Raw genomic sequence first — 24,349 nt, 5'->3', positions numbered from 1 at the left:
TTCATCTGACTTCATTTCACATACATTTTTCATTTCTTCAAATTACTTCTGTTTTCCAATCAACAGTCTGTAATTATTCAACATTTAATCATGTTAAATTTGATTATCTACACTACAGTTTTAAATAAAAAGCTCACTACCCAATTTGTTTCAGTACAGCTACGTTAAAACAAACAGCCCTATGAGGCGCACACATTTTGGCACTTTTCGTTGCTGTAACGCGCATAACAAGTATTAATGCATTAATTAATTATTTAAAATGTAACATGTTATCGTTTTATTTAATATAGAAAATGCCGGTACCAATTATGGGAAGAGAAACTATTGTCTGCTAATAATTTGATGTAGTTTCATATTTTATGGCTTCACAATTCAGCACAACAGCCTCAGGAGGACATCGTCTTGGGGGGGGTTGGGGGCAAACGGGGAGGGAGCAGGGGGTGAGGAGAAGCGAGAGAAGACGGGCAGAAAGAGAGGAACAGGAAGTACAGGGGAAAATAATCCGGCCTGGCCTAGCAGGAATTCCCCTGTGCAGTTTCCTGCAGGATTTCTGACCAGCCATTGTGTGTGTATGGATGTGTGTGTTTCCTGCGGGCCTTTTCTATGCAGCCAGCGTGGGGGATCTTGGCTGACTGCAGGGTCTAGCATGAGGTGGGTATACATCTGAGCCTCCAAACCACATAACAAAGGCATGTGAACGCACACACACTCACAAATCTGAGCATACTGATCTCTGACCCAGGAATGGGGATGGTGTGTTTATGTGCGCATGTGTGCAAGAGAGCAAGGAGGGGGGATACTCTAATGCTAATAAGGCAGTATTAACAAAAGCCAGGGCAGTAAGACCGAGTAGTACGTGGCCAAACACACACACACAAAATGTGCCATACAATTCTAATTCTGATGCCACAAATTTCTACAAGTTAACACAATTAAAATAGATTCTCTTTTCCCCCCTCTGTATTAAAAAAAACAAAAAAATAAAACAAAACACAACAACAGGAGAAAAGTGAAAATTCAAAGCATCAAAAAGCGCTTGCAGCACACCGTCACTAACATAATCTACCGAGCTGATTTTCTCTAACATGCATTCATTAATTCTCCGGTATGCATTCTTGAAACACTTACGGGGGTTTCAAGATTAAACACAATGACGTATATTTAAATAAATTCTTTCCTTTTCTGCTTTTACCTTCAGAGAAAAATAACTTTTGGATTGGCACTTATATTTCCACAGCTCCACAGCTCATTTACTTTTCTGTTGATACAGACTTTAAATATGAACCAGTTTAAGTTAATAGTTATAATTGGACACTGAAATCATTTTTTCCACATCTAAAAAGTCCAAAGTTCACAGTCTTTGATGCAGAAACTAAATGTGTGCGCTTCAGGCTCTCCCGGCAATGAAAACTGCTTTAGGATATAAAATTATTGTTATTCTGGAACAATATCTGCTCTTCATCTGTGCAGTGGTGTTAGATAACCCCGATTAAAAACGTGAAACAATCAACTGGCTGAAGCACCTTTAAACTCCTTTCATTCATGTCAGATAGTGATTCTGTGGTGAGCTGACAGGCTGAGATGGCCTTGCCTAAAGTATTTTCAGTCATGCACACATAAACACAACAGCTTTAAGTGTCTGAGTATGTTAAGCATTTGTTCTTGTTTGTTTTATCCAATGAGTCCTTCACCAACACCGACACCATCGAGCAGCAGGAGTCGTTGTTTTGATAAATCACTGCGGACTGCTAAACTCTTCCCAGTGATAAGCACAATCAAAGATGCGAGGATAAATCCACAGTTAAAGCACTATCATAACAGGACATGGATCTGGAGAGTTTAGAGGGAATGATAATAAAATCTATACAACTTTAAAAAGGGCAGATAAACTGTTTATTGAATATTTAAGTAAATTTTATTGTGCTATTAAACTGTAAATATTTAAATATCTTACTGACAGTTTTTTGTTTCAACTGCAGACAAACACGCCAAGTTCATTTCTTCAACAACAACAAACAAACAAAAAGTAAAATTGATGACTTGACACTGACTGAAAAATCCAGATTTCACACAGCCTGTGATTACATGTTCAACTAACAGCCGTGAGTTATTAAGTCACACTAATCTCACATTCATTAAAGTTGTTATCACTGGTAGGCACAGAGGAGCTCAGCCACCCCAGCTGCCTGATCTCTGAAATACAATTTCATCACTCAATAGGACATCAGCTTCAACTAATTTGGTGATTTTAAAAGACATGCTTAGAGAAATAGTAGAAAACAGTGATGAGTTTTTAGATATGACAAAAAAAAAAGAAATACATTTTACAGTCAAGCTCAGACACTATTAAAAAAAATCAAATCCATGAGTTTTTCTTCAGAGAAGCACTGATTAAAAATGAAGAAAAAATACCAAGTCCATTCCTTTCAAGGCCATCAGTCATCCATTTCAATGGAAAATGTAGCTAGGGTTTTAATCATTTTCATCATGTAGTAATACAAACATAATAGTACAACAGACTTAATTTTGAGCTCAAATTTGGTATGTTGGAGCTTTTAGAGAAAAGGGGAGATAATGGGGTTATTTTAAAAACACTACCTGCACAGCTGTGTACTTAGCTGTATGTGTATTAGGCTCTTTGAAAATATATAAATAAACAGCTATTAAAAAAACAAAAAAAACAACAGTGTGTAGGGGATAGCACCCCCATACCAGTGGTATTTAAAAAACAAAAAACATTGGTTTTTCTTCCTTTTAGAAATATATTAAAGGGAAAACAAAACATTTTCTCATTTTATTACACCAACTTTTATGTAAAAAACAAACCTATAGGACAGCCAATCCGACAGATCAATATGCAACACGACTACACTGACCCTCCACAAAGCTTCGTCTCATTTGCCTTCTGCTTGTCCACAAATTGCTCTGCAAACTCATACGCGTTAAAAGCACGTAATATGAGCGAGGCCTTTTTATTTTCTGGGACATCTGGATAGAAATAGCTAAAAATAAATGAATAAAACTACATTTCAAGTTTTTCGTAAATGCAATTCTCCAACATTCATTTTAACTGCTGCTCAAAGTTTATACTGTGTATCTGCCTGTACCTCCACAGTGTGAGCATGTAACAATGAGCGCGTATGTTTCTGATGGAGCCACAATCGTGGGTGGGAGGCATAGAGAGGGTAAGATCTTAAGGCTGTCTTACCTTCTTGTCCGTGTCTGGGGGTCTATCCATACACTGAGTGGAAGAGTCACTTAAGCTTTGAGACCTACTACCCCGGCCCCTGCTCCTTCGCTAAAAGGTAAAGAGGAACTCCAAGTTACTGGATGAAGTCCACAGACAGAAGGCCAAAAGAAGGCCCCAAAAAAACCTCTTATATTGAAAAATAAAATAAATATAATAAACTGAAAAGGATAAATAAATTCTGACTGAACTCAGGGACAAGTCAAAATTCAAAGATCATTAAAAAAACATTAATGAGCATTGCATATAAAATATAAAAATGGCAGTTATAGGAGCAAGCTTAGTGACAGAGGCAAAAAAAAGCAAAACAAAACCCCCAAAAAGGCCAATACGGCCAAAAATAAATAAATTTCAAAAATTACATTTAAGGCCATTAATTTCACGGTAACAGATAACAAAGTCAAGCAAGTGTAGGAAATTACTACTCCATAGTAGGAAAACAATTGGTTTTTCTTAGTGGGCAATAGTAAAGATCTTAACTACAAGTAAAGTTGTATTTATGTTGATTTCAAGCTTCTTTGCCTGAACTAGTATTAAAGTGACTTCCTGGTACATATTTGGAGTCTTGCTATTAATCTCAGCCTCGGCCAGATTGCTGTCGCTGCCCTCAAATAACAGCCACACCACTCAAAGACAGATCTTTAACCAGGAACTGTGCTGCCTTAGGCATTATATGTTAAACTGACACTCAGAAGCAACTATTGAACCTTCTTCTCTTCTACAATACAAGGCTCGACCCTAAAGCAGAATTGAGAGCTCATCATTTCCTTCACCAAATTACTTCTGCAATAATCTTTTCTGACTAAAACCCGGGTTCAAGGCTAGTAACAGTAAAAGTTTTGCAGCGACCATCACCCGTGTGCCAGAAATGCCCAACCATGCATTTACAATCTTCAAATACAGAAAGAAATAAATTCACACAACCTGAAGTAAATGTCTCTTTAATCAAGACTAAAGCTGGATAATCCAAGTTTCCAATTAAATTTAGATACTCAGCGATTCAACTGAAAATATGTAGCTAACATGGTGTAAATATCCATCAAGCGCCATTTTATGAAATCCATTCAGCTTTCTCCATCAATGTTTCTCTCTCATACATTCCTGTCATCCATACAGTGCCAGGTTAATTACATTATGCCCCACCATCCAAAGTAATTTATAAGCGATCAATGTAACAGCATGAGTCTTTCCATCGGCATTTGTTAACACTGCAAAATGTGTGTGCACGTGTGTTTGCGTTGACACCACAAAGCCTGCCTTCTCGTTCCATCCCACCATTGTTCCACAAATCATAATAGTTCATTCCTGTTTTTCACATTTGCTTTTCTCCCCCCAGCTGATGCAGAGGTGTGCATGCAAAACTGGTGGCACCACGAGTAATCTCTGGATACACATCCACCGAGTATCCAGATGTTACATTTTTGTCTTCGTATGCCCTTTCATAGCTCTTTTGTGTCACTAAATTCTGCTTGATGGTGACATGTAGCTGGCCAGTGTGTAGAGGCCCGCCTTCGTGTGATTTTCTGTGTAACAGGCCAATAATATCTATCGGGATTTTATTTTTCCATTTTTAATGCAGCTTTTTTCTTGGCATAGCCCAACCCACAGCCAATGAAGCTGCTGTTGAGTCTGTTTACAAAGTAGAATGTTTATTAGGCCAAACACACTAAAATATGTCAATTCTGATATAGTCAGAAACAAATGTTGCTATGCCAACCAAACCCAGACAGGTTAGACTACCTCTCCTAGATAAGCTACTGTTTTGGTTGTTCGGCTTTGACATGCAAACTGCCGACTGTATGTAAAATTTGTATTGACATCACAACAACGAAGACTTTTGATACAGTGTTAATCAGTTTAGTGTCAACTCCAAGGAAATGGTAACATTTAAAAAGCCAGCAATAGAGTTCAATAGGCTCAGCGAGCTAAAAAATGTAAAAACATCTTTTTCCCCACTAGTACTACGTTTCACCAACTACTAAAAATAAAGCATCTGTCCTGAAAGGCCACAAGGGTAGCTCCTTACTAAAAGTAACACTGACAATTGCTTGCCTTGTGAAAATGGGGCTAGGCAGTCTTTGGTCACAATCAAGGCTGTAGTTAGTGTTGATGAAGCGCAGATGAACATGTTTACTGAGACTTTGGATGTCTACAACACTGAGTGAACTGCTTTCATGTGTTTTTATTATACCTGTCTCTTTTCCTATATCTTGTCTTTGACATATGCTCTCTGTGAAATAATGAAAGATAATAATTAAAACACTAAAACTAACACTGAAACTAACAAAAACTAAACTGAAATGAGAAGATGCCCTCTGGAAACGAACTGAAACTACACTGAATTGAAAACAAGAAGTCATATTACACAATTAATATAGCAACGACTATCCCCGTTTGACCCTACAGTAAAATACAGGCTCAAAGGGCCCCAGCAACTGCAAAGCCAGTCCACTGTAGCCAGTGCTTCCTTTGGACAAACAGATGAGGAAGTGGAGGGTGCGATGGGAGAACGGATAACGCTAGATGGAGTGAGACAGATAGAGGGGAAGGAAAAGGTGAAAAAAGAAGAAAGCTGTGAGACTGAGGGAAGAGTCTTTGAAAGTTGCAGGAAGCTGGCTAAAGGGAGGGGGGCAACTTGAAAGTTTGGAAAAGAAAAAAGGAGGAGAAAGATGTGACAAAAAAAGCATTAAGGAGAAGGACACAGTTATGAGAGGGGAGATGGGGATAGAAGAAAAATAGCAAAGAAAAGATTATGTACAATTCACAAAAGTAGAGATAAAAGAACGGCATTTCTCACTGTGCTGAAAGTAAACCAGTAATTGTGTGATGTGTGTGTTATGTCTACATGCTTATCACCAATCGTAGTTAGTGGAACGGAAAACACATTCTCATCCACATTGTTAAAACAGACACAATAGGCAAGTTATCTCTGGAAAATGACAAAAATCTGAGAGTACACTTACCAATTTGCTGTGATGGTATTTGCAATATCCACAGTATTTGACATTGTCTGCATCTGATCCCTGTTCCTCACATAACAATCCTGCAAACTGGGCACTGTGGTGGAGAGTAGTGGGGGGAAATTCAGACAGTCGACAAAAAAAATTATGATTTGTACACGAAGAAGAGGAATACTGGTTTGGACAAGATGAAGAAATATTTATTAAAATAAGAGAAGAAGAAAAAGAGGAAAATAAAAGGTCTACTTCCTTTTTCTAAAACAGGGCTACTGTCATTTCTGTTACATCACCCAGAGATACTGAAACAACTTTCATCGTGATTGTGCCTCATTGCACAAACTTTGAATAACGTTTTCAAAGTGTTTGAATAACGACTCAGATTGTAGCAGTGCATAATTACTTGGAGAAAACAATGCAGATTCAGTGCAGTACTACACTAATAATTGTGAGTAACTAGAAACTTATCCAAATACACACAAGCTTGACATCCCAGAGCTACATTACCAGCAGCACAATATGAAATTAGCTCATTTTGAGATGTGGAGTTCTGGAGTTTAGAAACTCCCGCTGCATGTTTTGCAGGACGTAATCCAATTTATTAGCTAGTTAGCATCCCATTAAGGAACAGTATGGATGCAAAACCCAGCTGCTATCACTTCTTCAACTTCTTAACCCAACCTCATTTCCTGGACTTGTGACAGCAAAGACCCTGCTGGAAACTGAGGATGTGTAGCCTCTCCTGGAAATTACCACAGAGGCTAGCTGTTGGATGATTTCTATGAGTAGCATTGGTGGCAATGCTACACAGCTGCTCCAATGTAAATGTGAAATATCCATTAGAATATGCACTCTGTAAGAACAGAACTACTTCTTCCTTTCATTTTGGACTGATAGGCAAGTTAAGTGCTTTAGTAAGTCCCTACTGCCTCTTGAAAAACAAAGTGGTATTACCAAAGAGTACTACTGCTAGCCGGTTAGCATTAGAGCCCAACATATCGATACATCGGCCAATACTAGCTGTTTGCAGATATAGTGGTATTGGCATTTATAATGGTCGATAAATGCGCTCAGCTCTTAAACTAATGTAAGACAAGCAATCATAGCAAACTACCATTAAAGGTCATGTTGGCAATATTAACATTTAAAGTTACTCAATATATATTTTCTTGCATGCTATTTTTTTTTTTTTTTTGCCCAGTGCTGTCAGCATTAAAAGCTAGAGGTCTTAAAAGCGAGTGAACAGCTGAAGAAACAAAGTGTGTCTTTGTCAAGTGAGGTTAATGCGATGCGAGTCTCACCATGTGACATGGAAGGCCTGTCTGCAGCCATGTTTGTTGCAGGTCATACAGGCTCCAGTGGCTGCTTTACTCTCTCTCCCCTGGTCCTCACAGATATAACATGTCTGTACACACAAACATACAGTTAGGGAAACCCATTTCAATTTAAACACATAAGCCATTTTCACACATGTACTTCAGATGATTGGACATTAAATGGACTTTCCATTGCCAGAGCGACAGCAGAAGGTCTATGTAATTATTCAGAGATTTCACAGGGACTGATCTGGGCCATGTGAAGTGCCTCCTGCACGATCTACCCAGGCGTGAGAAAACGTATGACACACACAATTCCCTGTTGGGTGCTACAAATGAGAAACGGCAACTTCAGACAACGCCTGGACTCGGTTCTCCCGACATTATCCCAACCAGAGTGCACGTGTGAAAACGGCTGGACTTAATTACTCACAGTATGACATTATTACTGTTTTTGTAAAGTCTAAGAGCATAGATACATTTGTTACCTTATTGTAGCGCTCATGTGGCACAGACTGGAGTACTATGGGCTCCATAGTTGACACATTAGCAAACTCCACCTCAGGTATGTAAAGGGCACAAACCACATGGGCCCAGCCTGTAAAGATACACAAAGAAGACTTATCAGACCCTCTACGTCTACCAGATATAGGTTCAAAGGTCATTTGTGGTAACATTTCACAGTTTACAAGTAGAAATGTTAACCGCCTGCAAAAGTCCTCAAAAGTAATAAAATGTGAGCGAAGTTCATTTTGTCAGTTTCAAGTTTTCCCAATATAGTAAAGCTTTACGTGGGAAGTGGACACAGTAAACCCAGAGGACAAACACTATTTCATCTGATGGTCAATCACAAAATTGACTTTTCTTTTATTTGTTTTTTAATGGTTGAAACTAAAAGCCCAAACCAACACAGCCACTGTGGGCCCTTCCCAATCACCATGCTGAATCTAGAGGTGGGAATACCCCATGATATGATGTTACACTACAATACTTTACTTACAATGTGACAGTATTTCAATTATTACCATTTTGTGCTATGCTTAGTATTGCAATCATTTATCACCTGTTTTAAACAGCAAATTATGTCAACAAAGTTCAACTTTAAGGTTATCCCCTAGTTGAAGCTACATTATATATAAATCATCTCCTTTAAAGCTGTGCAGTGTCACACAAACCTAAAAATGTAACTTTAGGGTTGCTGATAAGTCAGTGTGAACCTCACCTCTTGGAGTTTCGATCTAGAATCTCAAATGCTTTAATTTGTAAATTGGTGGTCATCGACCTAAGCAGCCATTCACTGAGCCTTAACACATGCACAGCTTCCTGTCAGTGAAGACAAACTGGGGGCAGCAGAATGACAGTGAGGCATAGGCATGGTGGAGTGGCAGCAGAATTGACGACGAGCTGAGGAGGAGTTGGAGGAGGTGAACAGGAGGTCAGATGGAGGTGGGAGTCTCCTGCTACACTGGAGGTGTCTGTTTTTCCCCCCCATAGCGGAAACAAAAACAGGCTTAAACTTACAGTTGAACCCCTGACCTGCCTTTGACCTGGTGAGCGGGACAGGGGGAGGAGGGCAGAGGGCGGGACACAGGGGAGGGAGCGAGTGTAAAATGGGGGCATGTTGTTGTTTTGAAGTCCCTCCAAGAATCTGGAAGAGGCCTATAAAACAGGACTATAAAACTGGCACAACCTTCCTCCTCAAACTCAGCGTTCGCACTTTAATCCCACAAGAACCGAACAAAGCATCGTTTTACCGACATCTGTGACGTCAAGAAGTTAACAGAGTCCACCGTGCTGAGACAAAAGTTAAAAATGAGGCAAAGGGCTGCGAGCTTCTGATAATGGCTTATTAGCTCCTTTGATAAACACTTGAAACATTAGGAGCCATGTGGTCTCTGCTGTCACAGTACAGTTATAAACTTTACAATGACGCTCCAAATCAACACCTGAAGTTTTCAAACTGCTGCCTCGAGTTTAACATGTCTTACAACCAACCTGTGAGAACCAAATGTGTTTCAATCGGGTCCCAATTAAATATAAGACAGATGATGATTGAAAATGATCATCTTTAACCTTAAGCTGTAAAATGGAGACCGGGAAGACGGATAAAGACTGAATTTCTGCCTTTCTATGCTATTCCTTTTTTCTCGGTCTGCTATATGTTAACATGATGGATCAAATACCCATTTCAGACCTTGCTCTGCTTTATTACGGTCCCACCTGAAACAACAACTACCACCACACAGATCAACAAGTGAAGAGGAACTGATGAGCGGAGTAACAGAGTTGGGGAAAAGATTGTGAAAGAAAAATGGGAGGAAAAACGAGGGAGAGAGGGGTCATGGGAAGGGTAAAATAAAAGAGAAAGTAGTAAAATGGTGTGTGTTAGTGTTGTCCTGATGCCTCCCTGCAGGCCTGGACACAATCCCACAGCTGTGCCTCTCTCAGCCTGACTCAAACACACACACACACACACACACACTCACTCACATGCACAGAGAATATTTACAGTCTCCAACAAGCTGACCTCCCAATGAACCCAGTGTGGAGACTCCTCACAGGCTACGCACTATACCCATCCTGTCCCGCCCCCCCATAAACATACACACACTGACACACCCTCATAAAACATGGACTGGCAAGGACGCTACAGAGGCAGCACATACAACAAACAGCAACATAACTCTCCCAGCATGCTTACAGCCCTTAAACTTGCTGGTGACATGCAATTAATGACAAAATCCACAAGAGGTTAACCACAGATGGCAGCATGTATGAGTGTGTGTGCGCAGCTGAGAAGAAGCATACCTCCGTTGTCCGTCCTCTTGAGCGCTCCATCTTTGTGGGGACAGAGCTCGCACCTCTGTGGGTAAAGACGAAACATCATGTCAGAAACAAGAGGTCAACCTCATGTGCTTGCTCGAGGTATGACAAATATGAGTGTAAGTGAGAGGAGCTGGCCTGTCGCCCGGACTTGGGCACACGGCCAGAAACTCTCTGGGAAAACACCCTCGCTACCTGCCACCTAAGGTTGTGTTTCATCCAAGTGCATGTACTCAGTTGCAGCGGAAAACTTAATTTACTTATTAATCCAATTAAAGCATCGCAAATCCTTTAGCAGTAAATGGCATATGAAATAGACCTGAGCTGTTACTTTGCTTCAAATCTGGCAATGTGTTGCCATAAAATAACGATCAAAGGTAATCCTTTTACTCTGTTTCACTTAAATAAAGCTTGGCATAACAATTATTCACTACATTACAGTGGGGCAAAAAAGTATTTAGTCAGCCACCGATTGTGCAAGTTCCCCCACCTAAAATGATGACAGAGGTCAGTAATTTGCACCAGAGGTACACTTCAACTGTGAGAGACAGAATGTGAAAAAAAAAAAATCCATGAATCCACATGGTAGGATTTGTAAAGAATTTATTCGTAAATCAGGGTGGAAAATAAGTATTTGGTCAATAACAAAAATACAACTCAATACTTTGTAACATAACCTTTGTTGGCAATAACAGAGGTCAAACGTTTACTATAGGTCTTTACCAGGTTTGCACACACAGTAGCTGGTATTTTGGGCCATTCCTCCATGCAGATCTTCTCGAGAGCAGTGATGTTTTGGGGCTGTCGCCGAGCAACACGGACTTTCAAGTCCCGCCACAGATTTTCTATGGGGTTGAGGTCTGGAGACTGGCTAGGCCACTCCAGGACTTTCAAATGCTTCTTACGGAGCCACTCCTTTGTTGCCCGGGCGGTGTGTTTTGGATCATTGTCATGTTGGAAGACCCAGCCTCGTTTCATCTTCAAAGTTCTCACTGATGGAAGGAGGTTTTGGCTCAAAATCTCACGATACATGGCCCCATTCATTCTGTCCTTAACACGGATCAGTCGTCCTGTCCCCTTGGCAGAAAAACAGCCCCATAGCATGATGTTTCCACCCCCATGCTTCACAGTAGGTATGGTGTTCTTGGGATGCAACTCAGTATTCTTCTTCCTCCAAACACGACGAGTTGAGTTTATACCAAAAAGTTCTACTTTGGTTTCATCTGACCACATGACATTCTCCCAATCCTCTGCTGTATCATCCATGTGCTCTCTGGCAAACTTCAGACGGGCCTGGACATGCACTGGCTTCAGCAGCGGAACACGTCTGGCACTGCGGGATTTGATTCCCTGCCGTTGTAGTGTGTTACTGATGGTGACCTTTGTTACTTTGGTCCCAGCTCTCTGCAGGTCATTCACCAGGTCCCCCCGTGTGGTTCTGGGATCTTTGCTCACCGTTCTCATGATCATTTTGACCCCACGGGATGAGATCTTGCGTGGAGCCCCAGATCGAGGGAGATTATCAGTGGTCTTGTATGTCTTCCATTTTCTGATGATCGCTCCCACAGTTGATTTTTTCACACCAAGCTGCTTGCCTATTGTAGATTCACTCTTCCCAGTCTGGTGCAGGTCTACAATACTTTTCCTGGTGTCCTTCGAAAGCTCTTTGGCCTTGGCCATGGCGGAGTTTGGAGTCTGACTGTTTGAGGCTGTGGACAGGTGTCTTTTATACAGATGATGAGTTCAAACAGGTGCCATTCATACAGGTAACGAGTGGGGGACAGAAAAGCTTCTTACAGAAGACGTTACAGGTCTGTGAGAGCCAGAGATTTTCCTTGTTTGAGGTGACCAAATACTTATTTTCCACCCTGATTTACGAATAAATTCTTTACAAATCCTACCATGTGAATTCATGGATTTTTTTTTCCACATTCTGTCTCTCACAGTTGAAGTGTACCTCTGGTGCAAATTACTGACCTCTGTCATCATTTTAAGTGGGGGAACTTGCACAATCGGTGGCTGACTAAATACTTTTTTGCCCCACTGTACATGCAATTTTTTTACTAAGTTTATAAATCAGACATGGAGTTTAGGAGTCTGAACCACACACCGACTTTTCTAGCAAAGTTGGAGACACAAAAATCATGGTCATTTAGTAAATGACCCATCAACTTCAAGGTAAAGTTTTTGTACACACAGAGACTGTTACAAATGCACTTAGGTAACCCATTGAGGGTGATCCTAGCAAACTAAGCATTTTTAACATGACAGCAGAGTACAGCAAGTTATTGTCAGATTTCTTCTATTCCTCCATTAGTTCCACGAGTTAAAAGAAAAGCAGTTTGCCATCATGATAAATATCAGCAAAAGTATATTTGCTTTTCACACATGAATAGAGAAAGTAGGCAGATCATTCCAGCACCTGTGTCAACAGCAACATGAAGTTAATCTTGGACTGACAAAGTCTAGTCCGATCCTTAAAGGTTTAAAGACATCATATTAATTTGAGAGGACAACCTTATGTGTGATGATTCAGGTGTTTGTGGAGAGCAGGTGAGCCCAACCACCCTGTTGCAGTTATTAGAAATGCAACGTTTGCCAAGGCTGCGTTCAGCAGGAACATAACCAGGAACTACTTTTGCACTATAAAGTTACACACTGAGCTCTTACAAATACCGAATGGGTTGCATTTTTGCAGAAAATTTGTACTTAAAAAAAAACAAAACAAAACAAAAAAACAACACACACACACACACACACACACACACGAAAAAAAATGAAGACAGACAAGACAAGGAAGAAACTGAGATTCTGGGTTTATCCAGTTCTCATGAGGAGGCAGCAGCACGGAGAATTTTATGGTTTGATCCAGGAGTCGAAGCTGTTGCTGTACATATTTTAGGGTGTCAGTGGGGCAGTTCGAGCTCTTGTTGGAGAAGTTGGGACCACATCTGAGGAAGCAGAGAAATAATTCCAGAGAGCCGACTGACCCGGAGCAGCATCTAGCTCTGAGTCTGAGGTAAAACGGTATTGTTTTACTATTTGTATATGGAGCACCAGTGCGTGTTTTGAGCTGCGAGTGCACATGCTGCCAAATGCAGCAGTCTGATTGCTCAGATCTGTCTACTGGAATCAGAATAATCAGGCTTGGCTAAAAAAATAAATAAATAAATGCTGCAAATTTGTCCAGCGAAATTACGCGGTCGGTGTGAACGGCTGCAATAAAAATAGGGGAGTCCAAAAAAATATTTGCACAGATTTTACACATCGGGTGTGTAAATCCCTTAATACAGGGTTTATGAAAAAGTAAAATCCAATTTCAAAATGCTTTGATTCCACAGACATTCAACGGTAACAACTGAAACAGGTACTGTTAGAAAGAGCAGATCCCTGAGTTTCACGTGTTTCCCGATAGGCAGCACAACAACAGCGGCTGCAGTGACTCCAGACATGCTCACAAAAGTATGGGAGTCTGACTATCGTATGGACATATGCCATGCATCCAGAGGGCAACACATTCAGCACTTGCAAACATTTTGCATGTAAAACTTTATATTCAGCTCAGTATTTTAAAATTTACCACAAGCTTCCATCTCCATTACTTCAAAAACCGCAGCCTTTTGAAATCAGATGATTCTTTTTGGTACACCCGGTTCACCACACACAGCAAATATTATCCGTCTAACAAGCCACACTGAAACAGTTTCAAGGCTTAAGGAGGTTCAAGCTTTAAAAAATTATTTAGTTAAATGTGATAGTAACTGGAACAGTATGCAGATTGACAGGCATGACGCATAGGACAGTAGGAACATGCCAAAGAGAAACCTGCTGGTGGAGGCAGTTACACCACATAAAGTAGGAGTAGCAGCCAAGTCTGTGAGGACCTGTAATTTATTCTTCCTAGTTAATATGCCCCCGTATACTGCAGCTTCCACCAATCTGTACAGAGATTTAATATGGAATGGTACACATGGCCATTTCATCTTAAATGAAAGTTTGCTTAATTCAAGCAAGCTTTCAAGTCTCACTAGGGAGCGGTACAATGATGGGTGCTGCTCAGTAATAAAACATGTCATTCAGTAATATAAAATTCATTACAATCCTCTGTTTAATAAGTCAGAGTAAGCTGCTGTCAGGTCAGTTCTGTATAATCTAACTGTTGCAGTGTGATGACCCTCACACTGTATACCAAAAACGCATTATAGAAGAGATGGGTAGTAAGGCACTACATATTAATATGTATTATGTTAGCATTTTCTCGTGTGTATTTGACAAAAATTGTCATCTTTAAATATTAAATCACTAACCTATGTTTGTATAATAAGCTGCCATCACTCCAACCATATAGAGCCGTAGCTGCTTCTCACACAGACGAGCATTTCAAACATATCAGAGATGCTAATCTGACCCGTGTGTTCGCCTGTGTACTCATGAATCCTGGTGTCACATGTCAGTTATATGTGGAAATGCTGACACCCGACAATGATTTAAAAATAATATTGATTGAATGCAGTAATAGGCTGAACGACCTGAATATTGTCTCGACTAGCAAGCTATTAGTGATCACTCTTGACCATCATCCAGGGTTTCCGCCAGTAAAGGTCTTAAACCTGGTGGCTGCTGCCACCAGGGATGGGGCTAGGAATTTGGTATAATTTAATGTTCATGTAGTGCTATCCAACCACTATAACACTCATCTCTAATTGTGAGTGGCACAGACAGAACTGAGTGGCTACTTATGTGCAGCTCTCACAGCTCGCACACAGGAGGGAAACAGAGACTCCCTTACTGCTTTCAGGAGGAGGAAGTCAGCCATGTGCTGTTAATCAAATGGCCTTGATTAATTGATCATCAACAAGTGTGAGTGCATCTGTAGGGGGGAAAAAAGACGTTTGGGCAGCTTCTTACCAGAGGTATATATCCAGGCAAATTCACCTTAAGCTCAGGCTGTGCAATGCTTAGAAAAATGCAAAAAACCTGAAAGCTACATCTCAGACTGTTCAGGCCTCGGTTATCACATTAAATATTAAAGTCACGACAGAACAATTACAGAATGACTGAATAAATAAAGCTTGTTGGAAAGGTTTGTCAGGAGAAGGCCAGAAGAACATGGCAACATCCTTAGCTTGCAAGTTAGCTCTGAACAAACCACAAGACCTCTGGAACAATGTCCTTTGGACAGACAAGACCAACAACTGCCAAGCACAGTGGTAGAGGGGTGATGATTTGGGCTTGTTTTGCAGCCATAGGCGCTGGGCACCTTGCATTCATTGGGTGGACCATGAACTCCTCTGTATACTAAAGTACTCTAGAGTCAAATTTGAGGCCATCTGTCTGACAACTTAAGCTTGGCTGAAATTGGGTCATGCAACGGGACAATGATCCTACACACAGATCTGCTTCCCATAAAATAAAAACAAGTAGATATAAATAATGTTGTAGGTCTACAACAGAATGGCTGAAAAAGCAAAGAATCAAGGTGCTGTAATGATCCAGTCAAATTCCAGATTTCAACTGGAGGCCTGGAGGTTTGAATGCTGTGTATAAGAAATAAAGAAGTGAGGCAACAAAAAGTGGGCCAAAATTCCTCAGCGATGTGAGAGACTGATAAAGAGACAGAAAACCATTATTTGAAGTTATCATTGCTAAAGATGGTTCTAAAAGCTACTGAAGTGGGCTTAGTTTTTCAAACAACTGCACACAATCCTGTGGAAACTCTTTCATATGACTGTATATCATAGGGACATCCCCCAATCCCAGCTGACTTTATTTCCATACAGAGATGAATGATTTAACCTGCTACAATTACTCTACATAAGTGGCCTTAAAAAGAGAACAGGATGAATAGATAAACACAATATCAAGTCATAACATCTAATAGCAAAGCCCGAGCGACTGTCAGCATCAACAATAGCCAAGTGTAACCAGTGCTGAATGGTTTTTCTACAACATTGGCATGAAGAGCAGGGTCGCTCTGTGTGAGCGTACAGGAATCACAAAAATGTGTCATAGTCCCTTCAGTGCTGCACATACAATACTAATAATTTAGTTGAATATTAAAGAAAGTAATGCCCCAAATCCTCTTGCTGTGTATCACCATATAATGCAATCAACTGCAGTTGACCTTCAAAATCAAATGATATGTTGAATATTCAGGAAGAAGTGTTAAATATAGAGCAAACGTATCTTTCCTTCTAGCTTCGAATTGTGACTTGGGTTTCAAAAATACAACTGAGCTTGATGTGAATTTTAATTACTTACAAGCAGATCGATGAGTCAAACCTTTCTGCTAATGTGCACAAATTTGAAGTAATTCCTGCACTGCTTTGTTCACAAAATGTCCCGCATTGCTACAAATCTCTTTAAGAATTCCATTTAAGATTTTTTTTAAACATATTTAAACAGTTTAAAGTATAAAATCAACACATTTTCACACACTGACATTAAATACAGAGGTGCAGTACTATGGTGTCTCTATTTTCACCAAATCCTGGTGACTAACAGCACATTAGTGTGATGTCTAACAATTTTAACATCTATGTTTAAAGTCTTTGACTTCAAAGAAATAAATGCACATTAGCATTATTACTACATTATTGTTGCAGGCAGCAAATCCATCACAGGTCATGAACAATAACAAACGGGCAAAACAGAACCAAAAAACAAACAAATAAACAATAAAGAAAGAGCCACCCTACTTGGAAATATTCTAGGATCACTCTGTGCTTTTAATGGAATTAACCCACACGGCACAGACACAACACAAATACTACAGACCTCAGCTTCAACTGATCGGCGTAAACTCTCTGCGTCCACATGCTGGCGGGAGCATGCGTTACCATGGTTGCCGTATTGTTTACATTTACACTGCTTATGCAGTTAGATGCTGCAGTTGGTTTTAGGACAGCTTCCAAGCAGCAGATTGATTTATTAGGAGTGTGACTGTTGAAATAAGCTTAAACCACATGTCTGCAATTACAAATTATGTTTGCTCCATTTGATTTCTGACCATAAACAAAACTGCACCGAGAGGCCACTTGGAAATGTACTCGGGACTAGAGCAGGGCGATATGGCCAAAAATATTTATCATGATATATATTTGAAAATTTGCGATAACGATATAACCGACGATATAATTGATGCGAGACAAAATACAACTCCACAACATTACTAGCGCAAAAAGACAACCTTCCATTTATTTTCACTTAAACAAGAAGCTGGTTTTTATGTACATTAAAGCTTTATAAAAATGTAACAGTGCAAATGCAAATTCCTTGCTGAAAGTTTAACCAAAAGGCATTTCCAGTAGAAATGGGCTGACATATCCTGAGCATAACCATATATAATATCCACTGAAGTTAAAAATAGGTGCTTTGCAACATTAAACTGCAGTGTGCAGTACGCATTTTTCGGACCATAAGGTGCACGGGATTATAAGGCACATTAAGCGAAACAAAGCAGTCAGATAAATCAAACTTTATTAAACTCATTCTTCTTGCTTCCTCCACTTCTGTACCATTGATTCATTAATGTTGAATTCTCTGGCAGCTGTTCTATTCCCATGTTGTTGCAGTATATTAATGACTAACCTCGTATTGTGGATGGATTATCTCAGTTGTTCTCCTGACTGAAGTTTGGTCCGTTTACAGCATCCTGCCATGCGATTGCATTTGTCTCTAACCATGAAGAACCTTCACGTTAACTTTTATAAGTGGAAAAGTGTTAGTGTTCGTCCTCCAGCTTCACTGTTTATGTTATGCTAACATAGCTGTGTCGCTAGCGATCACGTAGCACATCATTATATACCAGCTAGCCCAACTTCAGTAACCCTACAAACGTCACTGCTGTTTAGTTTCCTGTCTTCATTTATGTTGGAAGTGATAGCAGAGCTGTACGTTTGATTTTTTTCAGAAATCTCTCCGTCAGAACATGCTATATCATGCTTAGGTAACTAGCGAAACTAGCGAGCTAACTTCCGCTAGCTTCCTGCTAACTTCTAACTCCGTTAAATGTAATAACGTTTGTTTTCATGGATGCCTGGAAGTTAAACTTTATAGTTACACCTGGTAAAGCAGCAATGCTGATCGTTTTATTAAAGATGAAAGAATTTAGACAGTTTTTAACTCTAAGTGATGCTGCAGTGTTGTTTGACCTGAAGCATACGGAGTTTAGGACCCAGATTACTCCCAGATTTAAGAGCATCTTAGTCCGACAAATATGACAATGACAACGGCCGCTTGCATGTTCTGCAAAAAAATGTGCTTTGTTGTGTATCTGACGGACAAACACCAAACCAGTTCCACATCACGGAAGTTGCACCATTTTTACAAACCAATTCTGGTTCATCTGTTTCACTCAACAATCGGCCATGTGCGTATGAAAACAAAGGCACTGCGCATGCGCGTTTTACTCCCATTCTATCGCGATATTTCATTTTCCTATCGTTGCCTAACATTATACCGGTATTACCGTGAACGGTATAATATGGCCCAGCCCTACTCGGGACATATTCTGAAACCATTTTTTAAACTTAAAATGATGTTTTTTGTCTACACCACAGTTCTTACCAGCCAATATTAACCATACTAGCTGGGCAAACAGACCACAGTTTATTTGCGTGGATGATTTCAATTTGGCATAAATCTACTTTTTGGAGGAATTTCACAGATTGTATCAAAACAGCAAAGTCCAAGCTTTCTTACTCCACATAAACTAAGCAAAAGAGTGACTGGTTATAACACGATTCCAATCGATGCACATCAGAGCCAAACTTGGGATTGGAATTTACATCCTCAATAAACATCCTCAGAGAAAAGCCGAAGTGGTGGAGACTTCCACTCTTGCAGACTTTTACGAGTTATCAGTAGCTTCTTTTTTTCTGCCTTTTTTCCCACTAACACCTACTCGAGCTGGTTTTTAAGGTTCTCCGTTGGCTACCAGGTATATTTTTTGAAGTGAGTTGATCCAAAAAATGTGAACAGCATCACTGCCACCGATTGCTCAGTCAATGGCGTCACTCAATGAGTCATGAAGAGACTTCTTCACAACACTCAAATCCGCCATTACCGCATCCCAACAGCAAGGGAAATGTCCACACACAAACTAGCACTGTGATCCAACAACGAGCTGCAGACATCATTTGTGACAGACTGAGCAGCAGGTATGCCGTCGCCTCCATGTATTCCATCGTTGTGTTGTGTCAAGCACAAATGGCATCCTGGGACTTTAGGCCCATCTTTCTATAACACGCACATTAAGGTGGTACGACTGAAACAGACTCTGCTCTACAGAGAAGGTGCTAGCGGAAATGTGGCATAACTGGAGAGGACTCTTATGAACATTAGGGATGGGTATCGTTTAGGTTTTATCCGATACCGGTGCCAAATCGGTACTTTTGAAACGGTGCCGGTGCTTAAACGGTGCTCGAACCGGTGCTTAAAGAATGGAGAACACAAACTTTGTCCAAAAACCTCTCATGTTCAGCTGGGTTTTTTTGTAAAAAGATAACAATGTTAGCCTTTTCTGCAGCTATGTGGCATATATGGCATCACTCTTGGCTGGAAGCAGTGCTTAAACAATGGAAAAAACACAAACTTTGTCCAAAAACCTCTCATGTTTAACCGTTTCCCACTTTTTCTTTGGTCATTTTAGCCTTTTTGGCCAGGGTGAAGGGAGTATCTGCCATCAAACAAGAAGACAGCCGCATGTAGCTATGATGATGTTTGCTAGTTCACCTTACATGCATTAATGTAATAACGTGGTTAGCCTACTCAACGTAAATTACACACGAACAACATGAAGCTACTCATGCAGAGAAGAACGGCTGCTGCTGCCATCATCACCCGTCATCATTTCTGCTACACTGGCAGGGCTAGGGGCCAGGACTCTATTCTTCGGGTTTTTGGGGGATGTTGCTCCGGGTCCGATAACTGGCACCACACCCGACGTGCTCGGTGTGAGGTCTCGCAGCAAGCTATCAAATACGGTGCATTTCTCGGCTTTTAAAAAAAACGCTATGCGTCGCCAGCTGTTTAATCGGATTCTTGGTGTTACCTCCTTTGACAGTATCACAGTATCAGCTTAAAGCACTTGTTGCTGCTGAGTTTGCATATTTTGCTGTGAAGTACAGCCAGACTTTTGACCGCTTCGCCTTGGACATTTTTAATCTGTAGCTCTGCTCTAACAGAACGGACGTACCTGGCCCCGCCTACTATCCTCGGAAACGTAAAATGATTGGCTAGAAGTGTATCACAGCTCAGGAAAAAAAAGCACCGAAATAAAGCACCGAAATGTGCGCTGCTTTTCGGTCTGGTTACTACCGTTTATGTCAGAACCGGTACCCATCCCTAATGAACATGATTATATCGTTTAACCAAATTTGTGACAAGGATCATTACTTGAATCCCGATTCTACCCTCAGAACACTGACTTACGATCTCTTAACATGATCTCACAACACTCTCGCAAATGAACTTGAGCTATTTGTTGTTTTGCAGTGCTAAAGAGTTGCAAGTCTTGTTGTACAAGCTGCAGACTACGTAATAGAGAAGCAATTACAAGCTCCCTCAAGTTTGTCTTTCCTGACATTAAGGAATATTGCAGAAGAAACATGCTGTGGGACTTGTTTTTACAACCGCTTTTATCCAGGATCTATAAACGGACACAAAAATGACGCACCACCCAACCTGGTGCCATTTTCTTGGCTCGCTTATTAACAATAGGACGGCTCAGGATAAGTCCTGTGATTGTAGGCATTAAATCATCAGTGATGAAAGGGTAGAGGGCTTTGTGACTCACCACGCGGGCTGCTCGCTCCTGAGATTCACACTTTCTGCAAAACCAAGGACCAGTGGGCACCTGCACAATGCCATAGCAGGCTGGGGTAAAGAAACAAACAGTGTCAGTCACAGTAACCACAACACAGTCAGTCTTAAAAAACATTTTCATAACCTGATGTTTCACATCTTCATAAACATCACATCATCTCCACTCCTCACATGTGCCAGAAACTGACATGTGCAACTAAGCTGGTTTGGATGGAGGAGAACAGCTTTTTGATCTAACAGACTGCTGAGCACGCTGCTTTCACAGATGCTATTTTTATGCCACTGCACTGACATCATTTCCTTGTCCTACAAAATATTTGGGACAATGGTGAAATCACTAGCAAACCATTGTCATTAGGAATCTATATTGGCATCAGTTATTAACTCATACACAAAGATGTTTCACTGAAACAAGCCACAGCATTTATTTGGCTTCCAACACAACTACAAAAATTTTGAGGAAATGTCAAAATCATAACTGGCTACATTTAAAGCTAGACTAACTATATTAGATGTTTTTCATTAAACTTTCTACATGGATGATGCATTAACAAGGTCACAGATTTATAATTTACACTTTATACTTCCACACAACAAGGGAAAAAAACCTGATTTACATTATTTAAATAGACTTGTTTTCAATTTAAATTAACACATTTTCTGTTTTCAAGTTCGATTTAAGAGAATCAGACTTGTTGTAAAGGTACAAGCACAAGGCAGTGCTACCCTAAATGCGGCCAGACTACCCTAAATAGCCTACCTCTACACATTTCGAGATTATCTCGGATCTGACCAGAGCCCATAATCCGCTGGAATAAACAGCTATAATCCAGATTTTGGAGAACAAAACATCCAAGGGTTACAGAGTTCAAATGAAGACACGAGTGACCAAACAAAGATGAAATATCAAGATCTTCTGCACATACTACGCAATTCAGTTTGAAATATTATAAGAAAGAGCCAATTAATTACGTGCAGTTTTGTTTGCTACTCTAACAGCAGTTAGTGTTCGTCACTTCCAAAAATGCTCAGTTATAACAATCAATCAAAACATTTCTAGTGGTTTTGACAAAGACGGGTGGCTGGACCGAATAAGAGTGGTCTGTGCACGATGCAGCACAGTCAATTTGTCGCAAGCAGGATACCTTGTTATCATGGAAGTGAATGAAGACACAGTTAAATAAACCGCAAATACATTCATAACCTAGTGAGATACCTAAAGAGAGAGCAAAGGGAAAGTGGCTAAAGCTAAGCCTCGGTATGAGCAACGAATCAAAGTAGTTATGAAGAAAATCATTTAGACAAGTAAAACAAAAAAGACAAAAAAAAAAGATTTTCTGTTATCTGGGGAATTTATAAACATACTGTAAAATGATGCAAGTACCTGACATTTGTTTTGCTATACAAATCTGTTTCGCCTGCTTTTTATTTGGTAAGCTAGACAGCATCAAGTGAAAGTGGTTCAGTAGTTAATTATTTGTACCTCTTTCAGTAACAGAGTACCCTATTTTCAGTTAAGTGAGAGAAGATCCTGTAACTTGCTGTAGTTTGGGGAATATTCTCAAATGTAATAATCTCATCAGCATGAACATAATATTTTTCTTTAAAGAAAAGTTTATTTTCATTTGTGTATGCTGTGAGTTATAACTGTAAACTATTTTCAATAGTTCTGGAAAATTAGGATTGGTCAAGAAATTTCCAATCATTGCATCTCCATTATAGACTACTGAATGTTCCTAGTTAACTTAATCTGATACTAGCCTAACTTAAAAAGAAGCCGTTTCAGCTGCGGTTCAAGGGCAGATCATGACACGAGTGCTGTCTGAATCAGAGCACCAACTAATCTTAATTAGTTCATTTCTGGAGAATAAGTAGCTTTCAAAGCTTCAAATGTCAGTTTTCCTTGAAAAATTAAAAGTATTGTGCTTAGGGAAACCATATTTTCTACAGAGTACTGATACCTGACATCTTATGGAAGAAATTCAAATATTCAACAAGGTTTATTCGCAGATTTCTTCAACCTTACAAAATGTAGCTCGAATTTGAACAGAGGGAGATAAATACAAAGAAAGTGTTAACATCTGACCTGATGAGTGCAGTGAAGTATGTAACACTTTAGCCGTTTCCTATGTTTACTTACAATCACGCTGCTGCCAGACAGGCCTACTAAGCAGTCTAAACACTGCCACAAATTGTTACAAACAAAACAGTGCTACTGACTTCAGAGCTGCTGACATTTCAAATAGCATCCCACTGTTTGCCAAATGGACACATGACCAGCTATGTAAACAGTGGACGTCATCACGTGAGTGAGTGAGAGTTAGCGTGCAGAAATCACTGTTTTGCTTCTTGAACTGGACCCCCTAAAACACAAAACAAAAAATGTTTTCCACACTAAACTGCTTCCTCTCTTTATTTAGAGCCAGATTTATTGTATTTGTTTACTCCGTTGACTGCATGCATGGTTTAAACTGCTGGTTTCGAGCTCACCTCTTAAGTTTATACCGTTTGTCAAGAGGAGAGTAACCCTCCTTCTCTGAGCACGTGACAGGTCTTAGTAGAGGGGGAAAACAGCACGCCTCGCAGCTAGAAATGTGTGCATAAAGCTGCTGTCAGCCATCATCAGCAGAAGGGTACACAGGCCCTGTTAGCTGCCAAGCCAAATCATCGGAGGGGCCAGCGACATGCGTTGAGCCTGGCCTTGGTGAGAGCAGGAGGAGGAGGAGGCTCCATAACCTTGCAACAAGACAACGATAACTAGCCTGCGAGCTAACTGCTAGCTCCTAGCACAAGCTCCGTGGCTTACCTTGATGCACGGCGACGTTGCAGCCGTGTCCGTCGCAGTACACCAGCGGGTTTTCCGCCCAGCCTCGCTCGTCTGAACACACACAGCACCCTCCAATCATTTCCTTCATGTTACTCGTCAAGAACTCGTCGTCCGCCGCCAGACAACGCTCGCCGGACACCATCTACGAAGAAAGCGGACATGCGGAGGAATACATAAAGGCGGACCCAAAGCTTCGCCGAAGACGCCTTCTCGCTCCCCTACGACGCCACTTTAGGTCCCGCTGGGCCTTAATGTCATGTTTTAAACGTGTTTACGTCCCCTTTTGACGCTGTATTTTCTTTCACCAAAACATCCCCGTCACGGCGCGACGGTGAGAAGAGGGGGAACTTCA

At 40.5% G+C, this 24,349-nt stretch overlaps 1 protein-coding gene across 1 annotated transcript in view; it reads right to left on the bottom strand.

Annotated features, from left to right (window-relative positions):
• The window catches only part of mllt10 (MLLT10 histone lysine methyltransferase DOT1L cofactor), a 50,433-nt gene extending 26,084 nt beyond the window's left edge, over positions 1-24,349 (bottom strand). Inside the window, exons 1-7 of the mRNA XM_085362978.1 lie at positions 23,977-24,349; positions 21,142-21,221; positions 10,329-10,383; positions 8,009-8,118; positions 7,506-7,609; positions 6,211-6,304; positions 3,209-3,298 (exon numbers count right to left, since the gene is read on the bottom strand). Of these exons, the coding sequence (XP_085219104.1) occupies positions 3,209-3,298; positions 6,211-6,304; positions 7,506-7,609; positions 8,009-8,118; positions 10,329-10,383; positions 21,142-21,221; positions 23,977-24,139 (696 nt within the window). The 5' untranslated portion in view covers positions 24,140-24,349. The remainder of the gene's footprint in view (positions 1-3,208; positions 3,299-6,210; positions 6,305-7,505; positions 7,610-8,008; positions 8,119-10,328; positions 10,384-21,141; positions 21,222-23,976) is intronic.

Source organism: Diplotaxodon limnothrissa, linkage group LG9 (assembly GCF_057381915.1).
Source record: "Diplotaxodon limnothrissa isolate DT_005_m linkage group LG9, D_limnothrissa_male_GT1.1, whole genome shotgun sequence".
NCBI classification, from domain to species: Eukaryota; Metazoa; Chordata; class Actinopteri; order Cichliformes; family Cichlidae; genus Diplotaxodon; species Diplotaxodon limnothrissa.
Note: the sequence above shows the minus strand (reverse complement) of the source record. Positions and strands in the feature narration are given on the sequence as shown.